Source organism: Corythoichthys intestinalis, chromosome 14 (genome assembly GCF_030265065.1).
Source record: "Corythoichthys intestinalis isolate RoL2023-P3 chromosome 14, ASM3026506v1, whole genome shotgun sequence".
NCBI lineage: Eukaryota > Metazoa > Chordata > Actinopteri > Syngnathiformes > Syngnathidae > Corythoichthys > Corythoichthys intestinalis.
The window spans coordinates 31658736-31681471 of NC_080408.1; the positions used below are offsets into that span (position 1 = coordinate 31658736).

The window sequence follows — 22736 nt, forward strand, 5'->3', positions numbered from 1 at the left end:
CAAAAAAACTGTTTGGGTTTACATTCATAAATATTAAACCTGTTCAATATAAACATTCAAGAATCGGCTAAAGTGCTGAAATGATTGTGACTTGAAATACAACAAAAGCCAATCATGCAAGGTACAAAAAGTTGAATTTGAGTATTTTGTCTCCCTTCTGATCAAAGCCATTCAAGGCCTGATCAGCAGATTATCCTTAAAAATGAACCTTTTTGATTCAAAATGGACTGGGCGCTGATCTTTTAAACACAGCGTCCACTGTAGGCTTTACTGTACTGTTTTAGTTGATGTAGACCAATTACATGCACTGAAGACACGCCATGCTTACCATATCATTGGTGGACCCTAGAATGTCTTGTAACTGCTTAATACGGGTATTCATATATTCTAGTCTTTAAATCTGGCAAGATTGTTAGAAGTACTTCTGAGCCAGTGTCATCTTTAGAAGACTTGTTTATTCTCATTTTACAGAGACGTCACACTGGTATGTGTTTATTACCTTAAAGTGACCTGTAAAGCATGTGAGTCACATTCATGTCATAGTACCGCATCATTGTCACAGTGAAAGGGTTAGGTCCTGACCCTAAACTGCTAAACCGGTGTTTCATCAAAACTGAACCACGAGTGCTCTCAATTCAACCATGTCAAATTCTAACCTGTGGCCCGCATCTCTAAAATAGCTTGTAAACACCAGAGATGGGTGCGGCCTGGTATATCAGCGGCAATAAAAAGAAAGTGTGCAGGAATGCGCACATGTCGCTGGCGAAAGCTGAGGCATTTCAAATAGCGTTAATCTGGGAGGGACCGAATGTCCCATATAGTGTGTCGCAATGGGAATGTCAGGCACGACAAGCATGCTCTATTGGTGGTGAGGAAGCCGCCCTGAGAACGTAGAAGAATGCAGCTCTGGTTGTCATTAATGAGAAATGACAGTCTGTGGTGCAAGTAAAGGGAAGGAATGAGGATTTACTGTATTAAGGTGAGGGAGGAAAAGAAGAGGTTGTAATAATTTTGACAACTGCGCCTGAAAGGTTCTCGACCTTAGGCACAGCATTACAATCCAGTGGCATGCAAAGGTAATAGTAATATTATAAACCCGTTATATGTGTAGTATTCACATAGTATGTGTTGTGGTATTTAGTAAAAGAAGAAGAAAAATTAGATGGAAAAACACCCTTTTACGACGAAAGCCGTCCAATCTATTTGGTCTGGGAGGGTTGGCAGCAATTGCTGTCGATGGTGACCGTAGAGTTCATATTTGTATTTCAGGTATTAAATTTTAAATCATTTAAATACTCAATTAATCCTTATCCAAACTAAATCTTTTCTATTCTATTTTTAATTAATCAGTGAATCAGATGGATTCAACATTTTTATTTCCATTTTTTTTCATTAAAACACATGACATTTACGCAAATGTAGAGTGTAAGTATAGAAAATGACCCCCATGTTTTCAATGGGTCCATAACGTTTCAGAAAAAAGACGAAAAAGTTCTTCATAAACTTTTCATAACAACAACAAAATTTAGAAAATAACAACTGTTGAGAGGCTAAAAAAAAGTTGATTAACAGAATATTTGTCAATTTCTTTGATCAATTTGTTATTGGATTAACTGTCCCACCCAGAGGTTGCGCTAGACATTTTCGTTGTCTGTCATTTTGACTGACAGGGTCATAAAAATCCGGTCATAATCTATTTTTACCCGTCACTTAAATTTTTAAAATGATAATGATGACATATTCAATAGTATTTAGTTTTCGTTCATTTTTAATTAATATTGTAACGCTTGCTTGGCGGCGAAAAATTAGACACGGAAGTCGTGGTATTTTTCTCCCTCTTTTTACTCTGCGCTTACCGCCAACAACACCAACAAAACAACAACTCCGTTCCCAAAGAAAAAGAGGTAACTATATAGACCCCAATCACCAACGTCACACAATGATCTTAATTGTGGTTGCCAGCCCAAAATCTTCTAAATATATGTTAAATGCATCTTACCAGATATAAAATGACTACTACATAGTCTGTGGTGATCGTTTGGTGCCCAGATTTCTTGTCGAATTACAGCAGTCCATCTCGCTCTCCTCTTCGGATCTCTCAGAATACGGTAGAACTTCAAGTCTCTCCGTCTATCTTCTCTGTTACTGCAACCAACCGCCACACACGCCTTCACCATTTTGATTATCAATGTTAACGAGCAGAAAAACACGCCGTAATAGGAGGCATGTACGTAGCGGTAATGTGTAAACACAACAAGCTGACACACAATATGGCGGCTCCAGTCAGGGGGGCGGAGTTGTGACGTCATGTGATTGGGGTCTATACACAGGCGCCAATCTAGTCCACCAATTGGATGACGCGCTGGCACACCGGGTGCACCAATAAGAACCTCGCGTTGATGTGTCAATCACGGTGCCGCCGCCAGACCCCGGTGACGCTACAATATTCTGACAGCATAGCCAACGACGTCATGCATTAAGAGAGACAATAGCTAATTAATATGCTCACTCGCCACCCTGTGGTCTGGGGTGTGAATTGCAACCTGTCAAAATGACGGACGGACTTCAGTTTTTTCCGTCACCGTTTTAAAAAACCGGTCAACGACGGAAAAGATTCGGTTAACGCGACCCCTGGTCCCACCTCTGGTTTTGATTATTCTTTGTAAATTATTTTCATGTTATTACATTAAGGAACCACTGATTTTCATTGGGGAATTAAAGAAGGTGTTGACCACACCCAAGATATGTGATAATAAAAATAGAATAGGGGTAATCATCTATGATTGGCGACCCTCAACGTTTTCAGAGCAGATCTGGAACGGGGGGGAAAAAACCCCTCTGAAGACACTCCGCACCACAGGTTAATCAAACCCATTAATTGTTAGGCGTTCAATGGGTAAAGTTTACAGGTAAAGACTAACATGATGCAAATCTAGTTGAAATCAATAGGTCTGGTCATTGATGTATTTTTCTCAGCACAGCCTGGACTAACCAGTTCAGCCCATTTTTACCATATGTGTGTCGCTTGCTTTGATGTAAAAAGTGAATGTGGTTAGAAAGATCGGATTAAAAAGCAGGAAGCAAGCTTCTTAAAATTCAAATATTTATTGTTTTATGAAATGTTGAGTGAAATTCAACTGTAAAAACCTTCAAAATGCTCTGAAGATGACAGAAATGCCTGCCAGAAGTCAACACTCGCAGGGTTGTGTCCAACTTTTGACTTGGACCGCGATTGTCGGCACATAATTTAAGAACATAAAAAAAAACATACAACTCTTTGGCATCTTTCTCAACGCTCTATATTATCTACAATAATAATAATAATACGGATCTCTGAATAAAAATATATTTAAGAACAATAATTATTATTAACCTGTGTTTGTTAGTTCAAAAGCTCACATTAAACACAAAAATCACAATGTTGTCATTTTTAAACTCTCACAATAACGGCATCCGAGCCAGCAGAATGGCCATTCTGGGGAGATTACACATTGCATACAAACACAAATCAGCTATAAATGAATTCAACCCCCCTCACACACATTTACAAACAACATCAGGTCTGTGTCAGTTTGCAAAAGAAAAAAAAAGACAATAAACGACATCTAGTCACGTGATTCTGTGATTCTTGTCTTTAGCAGAACCAGCTGCCGGGATGTCAAGAATAAGCAAAACCCGAGCTATTTAACAGTGTTTTCTTTTATAAATTAGTGAGCAACTGGGACGAAATTGAGGTTACTCAGGTTAAAAAAAATACACATTTTGTTGGAGGGGAATTCTGAATATTTACAGGGTCTCAGTGAGAGAGAGAGAGAGAGAGAGAGAGAGAGAGAGAGAGAGAGAGAGGAGATAGATAGATACACTGTTTTGTCATTCACTGGAATTGGAAAATAGAATTTTAAAGATTAAAAAGACAGGAAGGAAGCAGCAATTATATCCATTCCATACAATATATAAATATTTTGGCAAACACACACACACACACACCAATCGCAATCCAAAATACTGTCCGAGTACCTGGGAAAAGTCCCAAGACGACTGCCTGCAGCCGCCAGTTAGAGCACAGCTCTTTCTCAAAAAGTGGGAAAATCAACCCCAGCAACCCCATTCATTTCTCGCAATATTCAGGCTTCTTACATCCCATATCTTTTTCCTGTGACAGACTTCACACATATCGGGAATACTTTCTCACACTGTTCTGTCCTATTAAATAAAGATTTCCACTGCGTCAGACTCTAATTCTTCCAGGCCTTTGAAGGGGTTTAGTAGCAACTTCTTTGGCGTTGTCATATCTGCAGGAGAGATGGAAAGAAATGATCAAAAGACGGAACTATATCGTAACTAAACCGTTGGTAAAAGCTGCTGACTGAACCTTCAGTTTGGACAATGTTTAGTTTTGTCAACTGCATGTAATATTTTTCTTGTGAAAAAAAAAAAAAAAACGCTTGACAAATGAAATTTGCAGAATAACATCACTTGGATGACCGACAAAACATTTTTGTCAAACAAATTGCTATTATGAGTAAGTTAAAAAAAAGACTGGCCATTATGCAAATCGGCAAATAACCCCTCCACATCTAGTCCACATCCATGCAATTTTTACAGAGACAATCCCACATAGTCAAAAATATATTTTAAAAAATCAGGAAAGTTCTGGAAATTATTTTCCAAATTTTAAAAATATAGTTTTCACACTAAAAAACATCTCAGGAAGTAATTTTCACTTTCCTCATTTCACATCTATTTTCTTCTCTTCCACATTTTTTAACCCTTCAATGCTATTGACAGCGATAGAGATCCATTCCATTTGAAGTGGGAAGTCTCTCGCCTTTAATGGCATGATCATTAACTGTCAGCCCTCTCTATACAAATGTATTGGACGTTTGTTGTAGTCAAGGCCAGCGAAATAGTTAAGAACATATCTCTGTGGCATGTCGGATCATAGACTTGACTATCAGTTGACGGGACACGTGGCCCGTAGAGGGCTTATTTTCAAAACCTTGAAAATTAAAAAAAAAAAAAAAAAAACTTTAAATGGCTATGAAATTCTCAAATTTGACGCTAGATGCACAAAAATCACCAAATGCAGAGATAATCACCTATTTTCAGGATCAATAGCAAAATTTAACATATCATAATACCCAAAATAGCTTATTAGTTTTTTTTAAAATTTATTATTTTATTTAGAATTTTCACATAGATACTTAATACTTGACGAAAGCATGCAGAATCATCTTAATTTTACTCAACAAAAGCAAAATTTGCATTTTTTTTTTATATACAATCACAACTCTTTTAGGTTTAATTCTGATGTTACTTTTGCCTCAGCACGTCTCGCTGGCTATATGACCCTTGTCGTTTTTAGATTGAAATGTTACATAAAAATATGTAAAATGCAAAAAATGTTTGTATAGACGCAGAAATGTCTAAATTACTAATTTTTTGCCTAAAAAAAACAGGCAGTTGGCTGAAAATTACCTGATCATTTGAATGCAGTTACACTATTGTGTAATCCAACATGGCGGCCGTCACAAAACAAAGTGCTTTTTAAATTGAAAGCTCTTGTAAATAAATGTGTAAATTCCAGAATTTCTAAAGATATTAACATAGAACAGTCTATATTCTTGGTTAAAAGCAAAAAAAGCAAAAAACAAACAAACAAACAAACAAAAAAAAACAGGCGGTTATCATTCATTATACGTAAATATTTCAAGCGAAAGTTACGCTAAATTTTTCCCATTCATTTTTTTCACAATGTTTCAAAGTGCATGCATGGTGCCATTTCATATAATAATTCCCTTGAATCCACAACCAAATCACTCTTGAGACACCCGTGCCTGCTTGTGGTATGCAGTAAAACTTTCGTCCTTTTCCACCTAAATCCGGTGTTTGAACGCAGCGTGTTTTAGTTTATAGCAGTGAAAGCTGCATGACACTCTGCCTGGCCTGGCCCCTTGCGGGAATGCGTGGTGCAATGTCTGTATGAGCTGTCTAGTCAAGTGATGGTGAAGTCTGTGGTCGGATTTAAACCAAGTCAGAGTCTTTCATTTGACATTTGAACAACTTAATTCATTATACATCACTTCATCATCGTCAGCTCTTTAATGTTTACACGTAATCTCGCAACCATTCTCAATGTAATGTAGGCTTGACTCTTTTAGCACAAAAACTGCTGAAAATGTAGGCCTGTTTGCTGTTAGTGACTAAAGGTTAACAGTGGTTTTCCACACTCAAACAGGCTTCTGTGGAAAAATGTGCTCAGTCGACAAGATTCTCATAGTGTCTAAAGCATGCACATTCCAGATTGTATCTCATAGGCCACAGCGTAGTTAATCAATAAGGCAGCCATCAAGTCAAACGCTCCTTACAGTCAACTTTCCTTTTTTTTATGGTGGCAATTCTGAAAACGTGTGCGAGTCCCGCACGCAACGCTTGTAAAAAACAATGATTGCTTGCTGAGTGAATGATCAGCTCCTCGTAAACAAAAGGCGCATAACTGGGTGATTACTCACCAGAGCTGAGCTTGGTGACACCAGAGGCCTCGTTGCCTTTGGATCCTTCCGTCTGTCGTTCCAGCGTGCCAGGTTCCGACTGAGCGGAAAACGGGTGGATCGGCAATGTCTGGTCATCAGAGAGACTTTTACCTATAGGGGAACATCATCAGTATTCGAATTACAAACCATTGGGTTTAAATGTGTCATATAAAGAGAGTTATATGCAGTTATAGAGTTCAATGTTCTTGTTCTTTACAAAATGAGCATATTGCTGCATTTGTGCTCCTCACCTCGACTCTTGGAGGCACTTTTTGTTGTGAAAATGGAGGGTGTGGACGCGGCCAGTCTCAGGGGCGCCCCGGCTGCGCTCAGTAGGTTGGTGCGAGGACTCTGCTCATCCTTCCGACCTTGGTCTTGGTGCAGCCGCTGGGTGAGGATTTTGATAACGGCGTCCTTTTCCAGGATTTGAGCGTAGAGAGCACGAATCCTGGAATAATGCATACAGTATTAGGTCAGTTGAACTCAAGTGTGTAGGTTTAGTCTCAACATTGGTAGGGACGATATAACAGTATAACCTGCATGTACACTTTTTGCTGGGGACGGGACATTAATAAGGCCAAACAGATTTGGTGAATGGGGGTCAGGCCGGACCTAATTAATTGATAGGCTAAATGATCAATGCAAAATAAATCTGTATTGACTTGTACTAACTTTCAGGTGTTTTGGTTCAAACGATACACCTTTTGATTCAAACCTTTGTTTTCCACAACTACTAAAAAAAGATTTTGAAAAGTTGAAAAATAAATGCCTGGATTTTACTAGCAAATTTAAATTGCAATATTTGAACATAAATTATATTAACATACACACTAATTAATAATCTCTTAACTATCCAGAAATGCAAAAAAGTAAAAAATTGTCTTAAGACCACTCAACATTCTCAATCTAAGTAAATAAGTTAAATATAACTGGAGAAAAACGTCTTAGTCACGAGTATAACAAAAATAAATAAAAATGGAGCCTTCTTTCAAGTAAAATACTAGTGCTATGTCGACAAGCACAGCCAAACTCAACAACAACAACAACAACAAAAAATCAAAACTTTTTACCTCAATTATGATTATCTGAAAAAATGTCTGCATAGGCTTTTAAATAATTTTGTAAACACATTGAAAAATATATTGTAGAAAATATATTAATACCTTTTAAATAAATGCAAGTCATCAGCCAATCAAACGTGAGTTTGAGGGGAAAAAATGGACCGGCACATTCAGCAAGTGAAAAGGGGTAAATTAAAGTCTGAATATAATAAAAATAATTCACTTAATAATGGTAGGGTCAATTCTATCCTTACAACATATGGGAAGACAATGTAAATGACCTATATAACTGAACTCATTATATAATGCAAATAAGGTCGCTTAAAAGTTGGTGGGAACAATTTGTGCACCCTGAAAAGTTGCTAGTGTTATGTCCCTACCGTCCCTATGCAACCCTAAGCCCTTGGTTGAACTATGGGACGTTCTTTTTTCAAAAGGTTCCCACCTGTTCTCCATTTCTTGATTGCGGAAGTCTGCGACTGGCAGGTCTTCGTTGAAACTGTTGTTGGAGGAGTGGCACGGCGAATGGTTGATTATGGTGGTGTCTCTGTAAAAGGCCAATAAAATAAGGCTTTAGCATTTAGTCAAAGGTCTTGTTTTACGGTACAGTTAGACATTTTTAGCCATTTTCAATGAGCAGATTCGGCTGTTCCACTGTACTATACTATTTGTATTTGGATACGACTGATTAATGACATTTTAATTCATCTCAATGAGGAAAATTGATTTGGTAGATGAAAAAAAAAATGTTACAAGCTTGATCACAAAACGAAATATGGTAAAGTTGCAATGAATTCCGCGAGGAGAGCAGCAGTACCTCTGTGCGGCAGCCGTGGCAGCCACCTCCATTGCGAATTGCCTCATAGTGCTCTCTTCCAAGTACTTCTGTTCCCAGCGCACCATATCGGCCTCCAGCGCCAGGATGCGTTCCTCGCGCTCCCGCAGACGCTCTTGGAGGGAACCCATGGTCACTCCAGGTGGTTGGGACTGGCGCTGTGAAGGAAGAACTTTTGGTGAGCAACTATACTTGTGATGTTTTGTGTGTGCCCTCCTATTGAATAATTATACCTAGTGCGCAACGATTAATCGATTAACCCGAGTAATTCAATTAGAAAAAAGTTTCGAATCAAATTTTGCTGCTTCGAGTATTTGTTTAAGTAGAGTGGCTTAGTAATTGTTTGTTTTGAAAGTTTTTGCATTTAGTTTTATTGATTGGGTGGATACACTGCCCTCCAGTGGCAACAGTGAATATGACATAATTTATTTAGCATGGCTGAATGCAGTTACTCCCTGTTAAGAGCAACATAAGGTAAGTTTTGTTTGACCTAATGTTTTTTAACCATTCTTAATTTAGTTTATAGGTATATTTTGACGTTTTTTGTGGTAATATGTGTTTGAATGATTTTTTAAGAGCATTGTAAAGAAAAAAAAATATAGCATTTAGGCTAGCAGACTTTTGCTATGTAAATTAGCCACTCGTTCTCCTGTTGTACTATGATCCTCATTTATTTTATTGTTTTATACAGTTTGAGGCTAAGATCTGGGATTTTAATTTATTTTCAAATTAGACTCAAGCACTTTATTTAATTTTATTTAACCACTGTTAAGTGTAATGCTCTTTTGAAAGTCTTAGCAAGCCTTTGTTTACATCTCCTAAAATTTATTCTGCAACGCATTAAATGTTCCTAATACGATTACGCGATTATTCTAACTAACTAGTTGATAGATTAATCGACTACTAAAATAATGGATAGCTTCAGCCCTAATTATACCTTTTGCATAACTGCAGCTTTTGTGTTCCTTTCGTAGTTTATATCTTTTAAAGTTCCTCATGTTAAATAGGGTTCTGATTTTATGTAAGTTGGGAAAGGCCAATGAAATGTACCTGTTGAGCCCTTAAACTCCTAAGCTCCTGCTCCAGTCTTGTCCTGAGCTTCATCTCCAAACCCTCCCTCTTCTCGCAGGTGGACTGCAGCTGAGCAAGGGCACTCTGAAGCCTCTCCACCTTCTCCACATAGGCCCTCTTCCTGCGCAACTCCTCCTCCAACTGACGGCCTCTTCCTCGGGCCGCCTCCAAGGCCTCCTCAAGCCTTTTGGTGCGGAGGCTCTGCTCCTCGGCTGCGGCCCGCAACCGCTCAGCTTCTCGCTCCATGCGCTCTCGTTCCACGTTCTGCTCCTCATCTGCAAAGAAAGACAAGAATACTTAAGTCCCAAATAAAAATCATGTGGCATGTGTACGGTAGATGGCATATGGAAAAAAGGTTGATGATCTTGAGGAAAAAAAAGTTGTAAAATGTAAAACGTTGGTCCATTCGCCCATCCCAGTCAAAATAGATTGGGCGTCTAGCGCCGTCAATGGCACTGAAACATGGGCATTCACAGCCTATCCTCCCACTTTAAATGAATTGGATGTATATCTCCAACAATAGCATGCATTGAGTTAAACAGACTGAAAATGAATTTAACTTTGAGTTGTTCCTTGTGTAACCAGTGTATATTTGTTTTTATTTATTCTAACTGTATTAAGTTTTTAATTAAACATTGTGTTATTCTGTAAATGTATTAAAAAATAATGATTAATAATGGAGAAAAAAGGTAATATTTGAGGAGTGACTTTCTCTATAGAAGGTTAAAAGGTCTTAAAGTGTCAACTTTTGAATCACTGTCCACTGTAGTATGCTTATAGTAATTTTTCACGAAGTTAAAGTCCTACTATGTCGATATTCTAGCCAAAGTTGAACAAGGAAATAAATGCATATTTCAACTATTTACAAAAATAATATTTTACGAACATTTTTTATAATATACAAATGTTAATGTAGAGCAAGGATATTTTTTCAGGATATAAAGTCATAGCATTGCCAAAACAATGTTTTATCCTTTTAAATTTAAAGTCAATAAAAACATGGCATGAAAGACAAACATGAATAAAGTATTTAAGTCGTATTTTTGTGTGTAAATTTTAAATTCAATTCCTTTAATGACATGCGATTCCTGTAACGACATGCGATTCAAAAAGGTTTAACAGTCCTGGTTTAATTTCTTGAGAATCTTTTCCCTCCTCTCCTCCAGAGTGGCCAGTGTTAGCGATGCGCTTGTGGAATGTCGAGAGGAGGAAGGAGGAAAAAGGGGAGAGCGAGCCACCCTACCCCTTTGACCCAGATAGCAAGCGCTTTAGCATTCCTCATCAAGTCCAACACCGGCCCAGCAGTTAAGTCCAGTTTCTCAATTAATCAATTTTACAACAGGTAGGTGGTGCGGGTATAAAAGGAGATTGGGATGATCGATCTAATTTCTAACCACAGTGCGTCGAATTCAAGCTGCTTCATTTCACTTTGCAGCTTGCAACGTGGATTGAATTTGCTAAAACCTTCTTAGAGAGGATGTGGAGGTTACGCAAGGGAAATTCCTGCATGTTTGAGACTCTTAGCTACAAAGAGACTCCAACGCCAACTTAATCCAACAAAGCATGTTGATTACATGGAGATAGGACTTCTTAAGAAGGGTAAATGCATACCAATTTTGAGCATTTGAATGCATTTTGAAAAGTGAAGTGGTCCAACACATGAACAAATTGGCAGCAGAGCATACAGGATTACTAAAAGGTCACACCACACAAATTATTATTTCGTCATAGAACCAAGACCAAACTGCAAGAGGCCATGAGGTGTCCAGACTACCAGAAAATATGAAAATTGTACTTTTGATGACTTTGACGAATGAAAACCAAATGCTCCAATAGTTTTGTGGGACTTACTTTGCTCGAGGAGTTTTGCCATGATGTGCTGGTTGTGGTCAGCAACCTGCACTTCTTTGGCGGCATGCGTCCGGGCCTTTTCCAAGTTCTCCTTCAAGTCTCGGTTGAAATCCTGCAACCGGCGGATTTCGTCCACTAGCCTCCTCCTCAGCGTCTGCTCCAGAGTCTCTCGCTTACTGCTTCCATGCATTAGTTTCTCATAGGCCTCGGAAATGCGTTGGATTTCCTGCTCCAACTGGGAGGAAGACAGAAATAGAGGAGGAATTTTTCGGTTAACCTACTGACATGACTGGGAGGAGTTGGAATGTTTGATTTTTCTTGTTACACTACACAGGATAGGACTTCTTATAGTAGGGTCAGGGAATTGCGGCTTGCGGGCTGAAATACATTAAAAATAAATAAATTATATATATATATATATATATATATAGGTTTATTTTAAGATTTTTCTAAGAACAAAAATGATTTTTTTCCCCAAGCAAGTTCAATTTTTCAAAAATACTTTCCAAATTGAGAGGGGGATTTTTTTTTTTTTCTCTTTAAAGTAAGGTGCTGAAGTTTTAAGGAAGTAACGATATTTTAAGAACAAAGAGCACTTTTTCCCAAGCAAGTTTAATTTTTCAAAAACAAAAGAGAACTTTGGCAATGTCTTTAAATTCCTAGGAATTAAGAGTACTGTTTCAGAATATAATCATTTTTTTAAAACAACGAAATCCCAAATTTTTACTGTTTGAAAGGAATTTTCTTTACAGAGAATGAAAGAATATGTGTATGTAATATGTGTAAAGCTGTATTGTACAAGAAAAAAGTTATATTTTTAAAAATACCCTTGTTCACAAAATACAATGCAATGTAATGCCATAAGATTCTGACCTAATTTTTGGTCTTTGATTTTTTTTTTTTTAATCCCAACATGAATACTTTCTGCAAAGTCGATGACTTACTCATTCCTATGACATTTCTGGGTACACATGTTGTACAGACATTAGGATTATGAGCAGGTCATTGGAAAAAAAAAACTCTTCTTGGGCTCCAAACGTTTGTGTCCATAGATTAAACTGTGTTAGTTTGTGTGTGTGTGTGTGTGTTTGTGCATGCTACATTTCCCGGAAGGAATTCAAGCCTGCACCACTCCCCGTGAGACTGATTTATATCGACATTCCTGAGGGATGATAGCCGCCGTTCCAGGTGCGAGCACACACAATTTAACGTACACACAAAGAGTAACACACAGCAGTCGGTGGAGGGCTGCCAGTTGAAGGAAGGTGCGCATACCTGTGCCTGGGCTGTGGAAACGCTCCCGAAAAAAAAATGTACGCCCACCATTACAGGCATGTTTACTTGGGACTGTGGCCTGAGATGGGAGAAATCTTTCCAACCCCTGGTAATCATTCTTTTCGGCTTAGCCGTGTGACATAACTCCAGTGATATTTTGTGGCGGAGGCACTGAAAGTTATTTCCACCACAGTAAAATAAATTGTAAGCCACGTTTTCCAACCAGCCGGACGCATGACACACTTTAACCCCCGCAAGGGATTCAACAAAAAGGATGATTGAAAGGGGACAAGCCTTGTGTGAGCCCATTCTTGTTCCATCCCTAAAGCCTGGTACACAGAAAATATGACGATAGAAAGCTGGCACTTTCTTACGACTCTATCGTGTGTGGTGTACTTCAGATGACCAACCACAAAAAGAGTTTTGCTATCGTAAATACAGTGGGGCAAATAAGTATTTAGTCAACCACTAATTGTGCAAGTTCTCCCTCTTGAAAATATTAGGCCTGTAATTGTCAACATGGGTAAACCTCAACCATGAGAGACAGAATGTGGAAAAAAAACCCAGAAAATCACATTGTTTGTTTTTTAAAGAATTTATTTGGAAATCATGGTAGTATTTAGTCAATACCATAAGTTCATCTCAATACTTTGTTATGTTATGTACCCTTTGTTGGCAATAACGGAGGCCAAACGTTTTCTGTAACTCTTCCCAAGCTTTTCACACACTGTTGCTTAGAGGTGTGCAAAATTTCCGATTCTTAGATTATTCGCGATTCGGCCGTGGAAGATTCGAGAACGATTCACAAACATCCAAATTCCGATTATTGAAATATGCCAAGTAAAGCGACACACTCAGCGCGCCGCGTGGTCTTCGGTACGCAATTAGGGACGGAGCGAGAGTAGCTAAACATCATGCTTCTCATTACCCGGCCCCTCGGGTAACGCCAATGCTCAACTCACGGCTCTAGCTCAACTCATGCCACGAGATAAAAAAAAACAACAACATACCTGACTGCTGCCGAAAAGCTGCTACAAGCCACATTATGTTACGGTAGATATCATTTATATAGGACTAGATGCATTATAGCTTCGGTATCGTTACCAGCACATTTACAAAAAACTAGATGCGGGCGTTAATAACGGCCGCCATCTTAAAGCAGTACACTTCCCTGCAAGGCTGTTGTTGCGAACCTTCCAAGCGAACCTAATTAACTTTTTATGTAAAATACTCCTAAATCGGTAAAATATTGACTTGAATCTATCTTTAAAATAGTTTTAAAACTTTCACATGTTGAAAGTAGACAAAAGAGAAATTATGGAATAACAGGAGCAATTTTAACAACTTTAACGGTTGATTCACAACATTAAATTAATTGAAAGTAGTTTAAAGCTGCTGATATAGAATGGGGACTGGAGTTTTTTATTTACTGTTATGTTTGTATATTTGTTTACTGCTATATGTTAACTTGATACTGAAATAGTAGTTTGGTTTAGCCTGAGAGGATTTTTGAACAATTTTGGAACTAATGTACAAAACAAACAAAAAAAAAAAAAAAAAAAAAAAAAAAAAAAAAAAAAAAAAAGGGAGTGGGGTGCATCAATAATCGTTTTATAATCGAATCGGAGCCTCTGAATCGTAATCGTAATCGAATCGTTAGGTGCCCAAAGATTCCCAGCTCTACCAGTGTTGCTGCTATTTTGGCCATTCCTCCATGCAGATCTCCTCTAGAGGAGTGATGTTTTGGGGCTGTCGTTGGGCAACACGGACTTTCAACTCCCTCCACAGATTTTCTATAGGGTTGAGATCTGGAGACTGGCTAGGCCACTCCGGGACCTTGAAATGCTTGTTACGAAGCCACTCCTTTGTTGCCCTGGCTGTGCGTTTGGGATCAATGTCATGCTGAAAGACCCAGCCACGTCTCATCTTCAATGCCCTTGCTGATGGAAGGAGATTTTCACTCAAAATCTCTCGATACATGGCCCATTCATTCTTTCCTTTACAAAGATCAGTCGTCCTGGTCCCTTTGCAGAAAAACAGCCCAAAAGCATGATGTTTCCACCCCCATGCTTCACAGTGGGTATGGTGTTCTTCGGATGCAATTCAGTATTCTTTCTCCTCCAAACAAGAGAACCTGTGTTTCTACCAAAAAGTTCTATTTTGGTTTCATCTGACCATAACACATTCTCCCAGTCCTCTTCTGGATCATCCAAATGCTCTGTATCGAACCGCAGACGGGCCTGGAAGTGTACTTTCTTCAGCAGGGGTACACGTCTGGCAGTGCGGGATTTGAGTCCCTGGCGGCGCATTGTGTTACTGATAGTAGCCTTTGTTACTGTGGTCCCAGCTCTCTGTAGGTCATTCACTAGGTCCCCCCGTGTGGTTCTGGGATTTTTGCTCACCGTTCTTGTTATCATTTTGACGCCACGGGGTGAGATCTTGCATGGAGCCCCAGATCGAGGGAGATTATCAGTTGTCTTGTATGTCTTCCATTTTCTAATAATTGCTCCCACAGTTGATTTCTTTACACAGAGCGTTTTATCTATTGCAGATTCAGTCTTCCCAGCCTGGTGCAGGTCTACAATTTTGTCTCTGGTGTCCTTCGATAGCTCTTTGGTCTTGGCCATAGTGGAGTTTGGAGTGTGACTGACTGAGATTGTGGACAGGTGTCTTTTATACCAATAATGAGTTAAAACAGGTGCCATTAATATCGGTAACGAGTGGAGCCTCGTTAGACCTTGTTAGAAGAAGTTAGACCTCTTTGACAGCCAGAAATCTTGCTTGTTTGTAGGTGACCAAATACTTATTTTCCACTCTAATTTAGAAATAAATTCTTTAAAAATCGAACAATGTGATTTTCTGTTTTTTTTCTTCCACATTCTGTCTCTCATGGTTGAGGTTTACACACATTGACAATTACAAGCCTCTCTAATCCTTTCAAGTAGAAGAACTTGCACAATTGGTGGTTGACTAAATACTTATTTGCCCCACTGTACATTCATTTTTCAGGGTAAACCACTCTCTAAACACGTTACACAACAAGATGATCGTTCAGGATAATCTTTTCGAGACAATTGACAATCATCAGTATTTTTGTACCTCTATTTAGATAGGTGGATGTTCTTTTTTTGCCAACCAAGCACTTCTATTTTGGACAGCTGTTTCTGAAAGACAACCCAAACGTGCAGTTGTTTGCATTCACTTGGCCTATTATGCAGTGAAACCATGCAGCTGCCACCTCACATATCATAGACTGCTCGACCATAGATAGTGCCGATGTGAGTCGGACACCCTCCTTTCATTGTCATTGGAAGGCCATGTGTGTATAGATTTTTCAGGGCTAGCCCGTTAGACAGCACTGGATGGAGTGATGACCCACCCACAGCTGACGGGGATGCAGAGGGTGGGGGTCGGTGACAGGTGGCAGGCGGCTGTGTAAAAAGTGAAAGGTCTCTTTTGTTCGCAGCCAACTGCTCTTTGCGCACATTCTGGCTTTTGACCCTGATTACATGCCAATGCATGTTTTTTTCTCTCCATTGGGTGGTAGAAATTCAGCCAGTAAAATTTGAGCTTGGATGTTGTGTCAGTTTGTTTAATGAGCGGTTCTTGAGCAAGGATCAAGTGCAATGCCTGAAACCATCTTTTGAATTTGAATCAAAGGCAACTAGACTTACACCTTTTAATTCAAAAGGCTTCTTCGCGATTTGTATTGAAAAAGTGATGACAGAAGGGCTTCTTTTATTTATTTTTCCAAACAAAGATGTGATCAACTGACACTTTGAAATGTATCAGCCGATCGCAATCATTGTATTGGGCACCTCTGTTTTAACAGCCTACCTTAGGCAACAACAATAGGTCATGAGACAATCACTAGGCAATCTGTTGACTGGTTGACACGTGGGCCGGATTTGAACATTTTTGCACCCTTGCAAATAAGGTCATAAATAAAAAACCTGTTTGATATGAATGATGGGGATTTATCATGCGTGTGGTCAATACCATGTTTGGTTTATGGTGGATTCTGTGAATATGAAGTGAAATGGAAAAACAGCCAAAATCAACAGAAGCATAGTAGTGTCTTATATAGTTTATTCTTAACAAGTGTTCTATGGTGTGTGGTGCTGCTGATAAAACAGTTAATCATAAATGTCAATCCTACTCAATATTCATAATGTTTTTTTGGCCATTTGTGGAGTCATTTTTAAAACTGGTTACATTGTTAAATAACACTTTGCTTGTACCCATCTTTAAACACTTGATGTATTTCCTCACCTTCTGAATACGGCCGGTCTTCTCCCTCTGAACCTCAAGCTCTTGCCTCAGCCTCTCGTTCTCCATCAACAGCAGCTCCACTTGGTTGGGTTCATCCAAACCAGCAGAAGGCAAGCTGGCGAATGCATTGTAGCAAGCGATGTCACTTGGTGGGCCGGACTGAATGTACCTGGAGGGTGAGACATTGTTAAGTGACACCGTCCTGAATCGACGCCAACTCAACCTCTTATACGAGTGTCGGGGCCAGTCTGGAGACTTGAAGCCTTGTACAATAAAGTCTCTATTCCAGCTCCTTGGTCATCAGACGCACTGGCTCCAGTAAAGAATGTAAAGTCCAGTACTATACTATTTTTGAAAGCCAAAGTAAGCATGTAAGGTGTTCCAGCTACAGCATGCCAAGAATGACAAATACCTTCTGATGAGTGCTGCTTTTAAAATAAGGAAAGTATGACTAAAGTATATGTTTATGCCCTGGCGGCCCATGCATTTTAGCCTTCACATAGAGACTGGAATCTAGTTGGACCCTAAAAAATACACTAATATACACAAAGGGTTAGCAGAAGAGGCAGCAAAATATTCTTTGAAATAAACAATTAGGAAAAAAACATAGAGCGAATATTAGGATAGAGCAAGTTGTAAACGTAGGTCAGTTCTTGTGATAGTGTTTTGGCTAGAAGAGAAGACCTTGTTGGCCCCGACTTTGAGAAACTGTGAGGAACTATACTGTTTTCGAAAGGCCAAAGCAAGCATGTGAGGTGCTTTTAGCGCAGCATGCCAAGTATTACAAATACCTTTGGACAGGCGCTGCTTTAAAAAGAAGGAAAGTATGACTCAAGTATGTGTTTACGCATGTGAAACTCAACAAGGAGCCACACCACAGAGTGTGATGTCACGCTGCTATTCAGTGAATAGATGCAATTAAGCCCAATTTGTACCTGTGCTGCGGGGCCTGTGCCGGCTCTTGGACCTGGTGGGGGATAAATCCTTGTCCCTGGACGGGAGCCGAGTACTCGGGTGGAGGGTTGCGTTTCTCCAAGCTCTGGGTTCCCCACTGGGGGTAGTAAGCCAACTCAGGGTAGCTGTGAGAAGCACTCTTGACAGCCTCTGCCCTGGCAGCTGCATCGTTCCTCTCCAGCGAGATTTGCATGCGGTGCTCGCTAAGGGACCGAGTGTGGGCGCACTTCCGCTCCATTTCGTCCACCTCCTCGTGGAAAACCCCCTCCTGGGACGCTCTACCAGGGCTCGGCGGCGCCCAGTGGGTGGCCAGGTACTGAGAATGCGCCTTGGCTTGCTCATAGGTGGGCAGCTCTTCACCGTGGAGCTGGTAGAGTTGAAAGCCACTTTCTGAATGGTGGAAGTCACCCTGGTGCTCCTGGCCCTGGGGTTCTTGTCTTGCGGACAGCTGGGGGAGTGCAGGCTCCTCCTGGGTGAGACTCTCCAGAGAAGACCTTGGGCTCCGGCCCATGTCTCCCCCGCTGTTGCTTCCGCTGCCCCCGCGCAGTGCCTGCTGCTGGATGGCGAGTAAGGTGCGGGTGTCGGTGGGGTTTCCGTAGCGAAGCTGCTCTTGGATGAGCCGGTGCAAGACCGTGCCGGACGGCTCCTCGGTGGACGCCATGCTGATCCTCTTTGTGGATTCTGCTCAGTTTTTATGGATTTCACTCAAGTGGCTTCGAAATCTAAAGATGGGGAGGATGTGCTTGGATTAGCATGGCTGATGAAACACAGATCATGACACATGCAAATAGTATTTAAGCAGAAGTGTGTTCTCACACCCAAAACTAAATCACTCAACACTTAATGAGAACTGAAGCTAACTAGACAAACTACTTGCAAAATAATTTAGATTTCAATGCTTAACACTGTTAGTACAAAGATGTTCAGGTTCACTTTGCCTTTAATTGTCCCTGGACTACTTGAATGAGAATAGGAAGCTGCTTTTGAGAGTAGCAGATAACCAGTAAACGAATCCCTTTTGGGTCCCCCCAAATCTTGTCAAATTGTGAACACACCAAAAGAATTCTTTAAGTTTCTCAGACTTGAATCTGAAACAGTATTAGCATACTTTCTGTAAACGGTCAATGAGAACCGATCAGACGAACCACACTCTGACCACAATTTGCCTGGCCTCGTTCAAATGGCTTTACATTCCACGAGCAGTTTTAACTTGTGTTCATGGGAATACGCCATGAGAACTGATGAGATCCCTCTAAAGCAAGTTACACCGGGAACACCTCTTGAAGTGGTTTCAATTTAGTTTTAGTGTAGAATGTGAACAGAAAGCAGACCAGGTTAATGTGACTTTGGGTCTTCATTCAAGTGGACTTGCCATGTGAACCCCAAAATAATGCATTCCTGTTTAAAAAATATACCAAAGGGCATTCAAGAAGAACGGTACCTCGAACACAAACCAGACTCAGATTTTCTCAAAAATTGGCTTTGATTTAGTTTAAATGCACAATGTGAACACAATTTGGCCCATGTACACTTTGCCCTTAGTCTTCTTTCAAATAAGACTGTCATGTGAACTAAAACCACAGAATGGAGTCCCTTTTGAAATGAGGTAATACATCAATACAGTATCTGGTGAATGTATCAAACAAAAATAGGCATTGTGTCCTAAAGTCTCAGCTCAGATTAAAAAACAGCAATGCTTGTTGAAAGCAAAAAAAAAAAAAAAAAAAAAAAAAAAAAAAACAGTATCTCTGTCTCTCAACAGCGACAACATTAAAATGTGGAGACTTTTTTCACAGCAAGCCAGGGAAAAAAAGCATGCGGCCAAAATACCAGTCTTAAGGGACATGCAAAAGTATACAAAAGCACCCCTGGCATGTGGGAATCACTCTTACTTCTTCGATCTCACTTTAAAATCACCTTTAGGAAGTTTACGAGTATGTGTTTGCTGATCATGTTTATTCGGGGGGATAAAAAGAGTCAAAAAGACAAAAAAGTCAATCTTACCAGATCAAGCTCTCATCCTAACAACAAAAAGTGTCTCTCTGATGTGTGGAAATCCAAATTTTACTGTTATTTCCAACCCTGTGTGCGACTTTTCTTCTTTCGGTTGACTTTGAGGAACCAAAACGCGCGTCCTCCCCTTTTGCTGTTGCTGCTGTGTGAAATGCTGCTTATGCTGGGGGAAGCAGGCGGGCCGATAATAAGCCAGCAGGGAGGAGGGACCGAGTCGGGAATGCCAGGAATGTTCAACTGGAGCTCCCTCGGGGGATCAGACGTGTAAAAAGCAGCAATGGGGGGAGGAAGAGGAGAAGGAGGAGGAGAATGAAGAGGAGGACAGAGGTTTTCCTGCGCCTAATCTGGTACCATGGTGAAAAAAATATATTAAACATAAATATGTCTTTCTATAAAATTAAATCAAAAGTACAAACTTTTTAGAAACTATATACAGTATATATTAGTATAAATGTAAAAAGTACAAATTGCTTTTTACTGTCAATAACATAGTGGAACCTAGTAAACTTTATACAAACACAACAAACACCTCAAAACTACCTACATACCTACTTGTCTCTTGCAATGAAACTTTAATGATAACAGTAAAACTAGTAGCCAGTGGGCCATGTGTGACGTGTTATTCCTAAACGGTATAAAGGATCCCTCGTTTTTCGCGGTTATTGGGGACCAGAGCCTGCTGCGATGAGTGAAAAACCGCAAAGTAGCGCACCCCAGAAAATAAATAAATTGTATGTGTTCATTGTATTTATTCAGATTTAGCATTGGAAAGTGATACATATAAGACATGTTTTTATGTTTTTTCAGTTTTCCCCCCCCATTTTCTAATGGATATAACATATATTGTAATATATGTTTTTAAGCACTTCAAATGTAATAATTATGATTAGTTTTAAACATGTTAGTGTCCCACAGAATTATTTTTAAACAAGAATAAAGTACGTAGCAGAAAAATGCTTGGCTTTATTAAATGCTTCATTGAGTGAGTCTGCTCAAATCCGCTTGAACTGTTCACTTACACAATATGAGTCGCCACAGCAACTGTTTAACAAGTTTTACGATGATTAACACATGCGGCGCTTTTGAAGTTCATGACTCTGGCAAGATCAAACACATTCATCTGTCAATCCTAGTTAACTTTAATAAGCAACTCTAGTGCATGTGCACTGCCTGATGAACAAAGAGCAGAGGGAGGGAGGGAGGGACCGAGAGTGAGACTACGCGATTGGCTCGGCACAGCTCATCTATATATGTAGAGTGGTATCTTGAGTCGACATACGGTCGCTTCGACACACGATCTTTTCGACATCCGACGTAAAATTTGACTCGCCATTTGTTTCTACATCCGACGACATGCTCGAAATACGACGACATGACGGGTGCACGCCGGATTTTGTGAGAGAAATCAACACAGGTTCCAAGAAGGTTAGTGCAGATGGTCAAAGGAAAAAGGTGATGCTTACCCGAATGGTCCTCCCAGCGACGAAACCCCGAGGCGCAATGGAGGTGAGAGCCGGCTCTGAGCAGCCGTCTGCAGTGGGGAGCAAGCCTGAAAGCTGCTGGGGAAGAAGCCGCGTGGCTTCTAACCGCTGGAGAGCCGGCCCGAAAGCCGCTGGGGAAGAAACCCCGGTCCGCCCCAATCGGCAGCCGCGCTGGGGGCGAGAGAGCCCCGCCCCAGAGAACAGCGGTGCTTTTGCGCGAATTATTTCAGAGCTTGTGCAACACAACAGGCCTACTGTCCGCTCCAGTTGACGGTAACAACAAAACATTCACATTCAAAGAGGAAATCAATCATTATCTATCTCACTGTCACGTCAGCCACGAGCGTACGTTCAGGTACAGCAGAAAACGTCCGCCACATTAGAACCCGATTAGTTACATTATTACAGGAATTATTATTATTTTATTATTCCAGTTTGTATTAATAATGTATGTGTTTTGCTATGTATAATTGCCATTTGTAATAGTACCAGCAGTATTTATTAAGGATTGAGTGTAGGTTTTTGGGCTGTGGAACGAATTAATAGAATTATATTGTATTCTTATGGGAAAATCCTGTTCGTCATACAAACATTTCAACTTACAAACAAGGTCCTGGAACGAATAAACTTTGTATGTGGAGGTACCACTGGATATTTTTTTTAATTGAAAAAAAAAATCTGCGATGGACTGAGGGCGCAAAGTTTGAAGCGCGAAGTAGCGAGGAATCACTATTAATGTCACTGTAACCCACTTATAATTTGCACACATAATTGTGCGCTTAATTTTAGAAATGTTTGTAATTATGCATGGATTACAATATACAGACTAATAAAAAAAGTACACCTCCCCCCCCCCCATATTTTACTTCAATGCTTTTGGAGACTATTTGGCTTTGGAGACTTGATTCTTACTTTTACTACTAATGGTGTGTCATAGTGCATAAAATTGGAAGCATTCATTCCTTGCAAACAGTGAAAAGGTCAGAAAGTGATGGCTGGCTCTCTTGCATGTGTCTACAGTTCATAAAGTTCCAAAGATATTTTCCATTTTTATTTTGGGCCGCTCCTATCGTCTGCTATGCAGATGATTAAACCCATGAAGTTGATCCAGGGGAAGAGTTATCGAACGCAATGAATGCCCCATGCATCATCATTAAATGTGAGCTTTTAAATTTTATACAGACCAGTCGTCAAGTTGGTCACATGACGGAGACATAGGAAAGGAAAGACTAGTATATGACAGGGTAGAGGTGAGGGGTACCTGTATTTACTGGGTATGATTTATTTTGCTACGATGATGGGAAAGGAGGTGAGCACATAATAGATGTAACATGTACAAATGAGTGTTTTATTAAAGTTTATCTGGATAAAGTTTCTATGTAAAGTCATT

General features: G+C 39.9%; 1 protein-coding gene across 1 annotated transcript; it reads right to left on the bottom strand.

Annotated features, from left to right (window-relative positions):
- Positions 1 to 3100: 3100 nt before the first annotated feature.
- On the bottom strand, positions 3101 to 20078 carry LOC130930408 (angiomotin-like 2a). Its single transcript, XM_057858353.1, has 10 exons — positions 19857 to 20078; positions 17834 to 18574; positions 16899 to 17067; positions 11352 to 11586; positions 9480 to 9775; positions 8412 to 8587; positions 8040 to 8141; positions 6785 to 6981; positions 6513 to 6644; positions 3101 to 4292 (listed from the first exon to the last, which is right to left on the bottom strand). The coding sequence occupies exons 2-10, from the start codon at positions 18511 to 18513 to the stop codon at positions 4207 to 4209; spliced, it is 2073 nt and encodes a 690-aa protein (XP_057714336.1). The 5' UTR covers positions 18514 to 18574; positions 19857 to 20078; the 3' UTR covers positions 3101 to 4206.
- Between the last annotated feature and the right edge of the window lie 2658 nt (positions 20079 to 22736).

Bases quoted from the DNA above. Each gene is read 5' to 3' on its own strand.
- LOC130930408 (XM_057858353.1), bottom strand. From the start codon at position 18,513: ATGGCGTCCACCGAGGAGCCGTCCGGCACGGTCTTGCACCGGCTCATC. The intron at 11,587-16,898 runs GTGAGGAAATAC...TCTTCCTCCCAG, and splicing joins AGACCGGCCGTATTCAGAAG to TTGGAGCAGGAAATCCAACG. The intron at 8,142-8,411 runs GTACTGCTGCTC...GGCCTTTTACAG, and splicing joins GCCACGGCTGCCGCACAGAG to AGACACCACCATAATCAACC.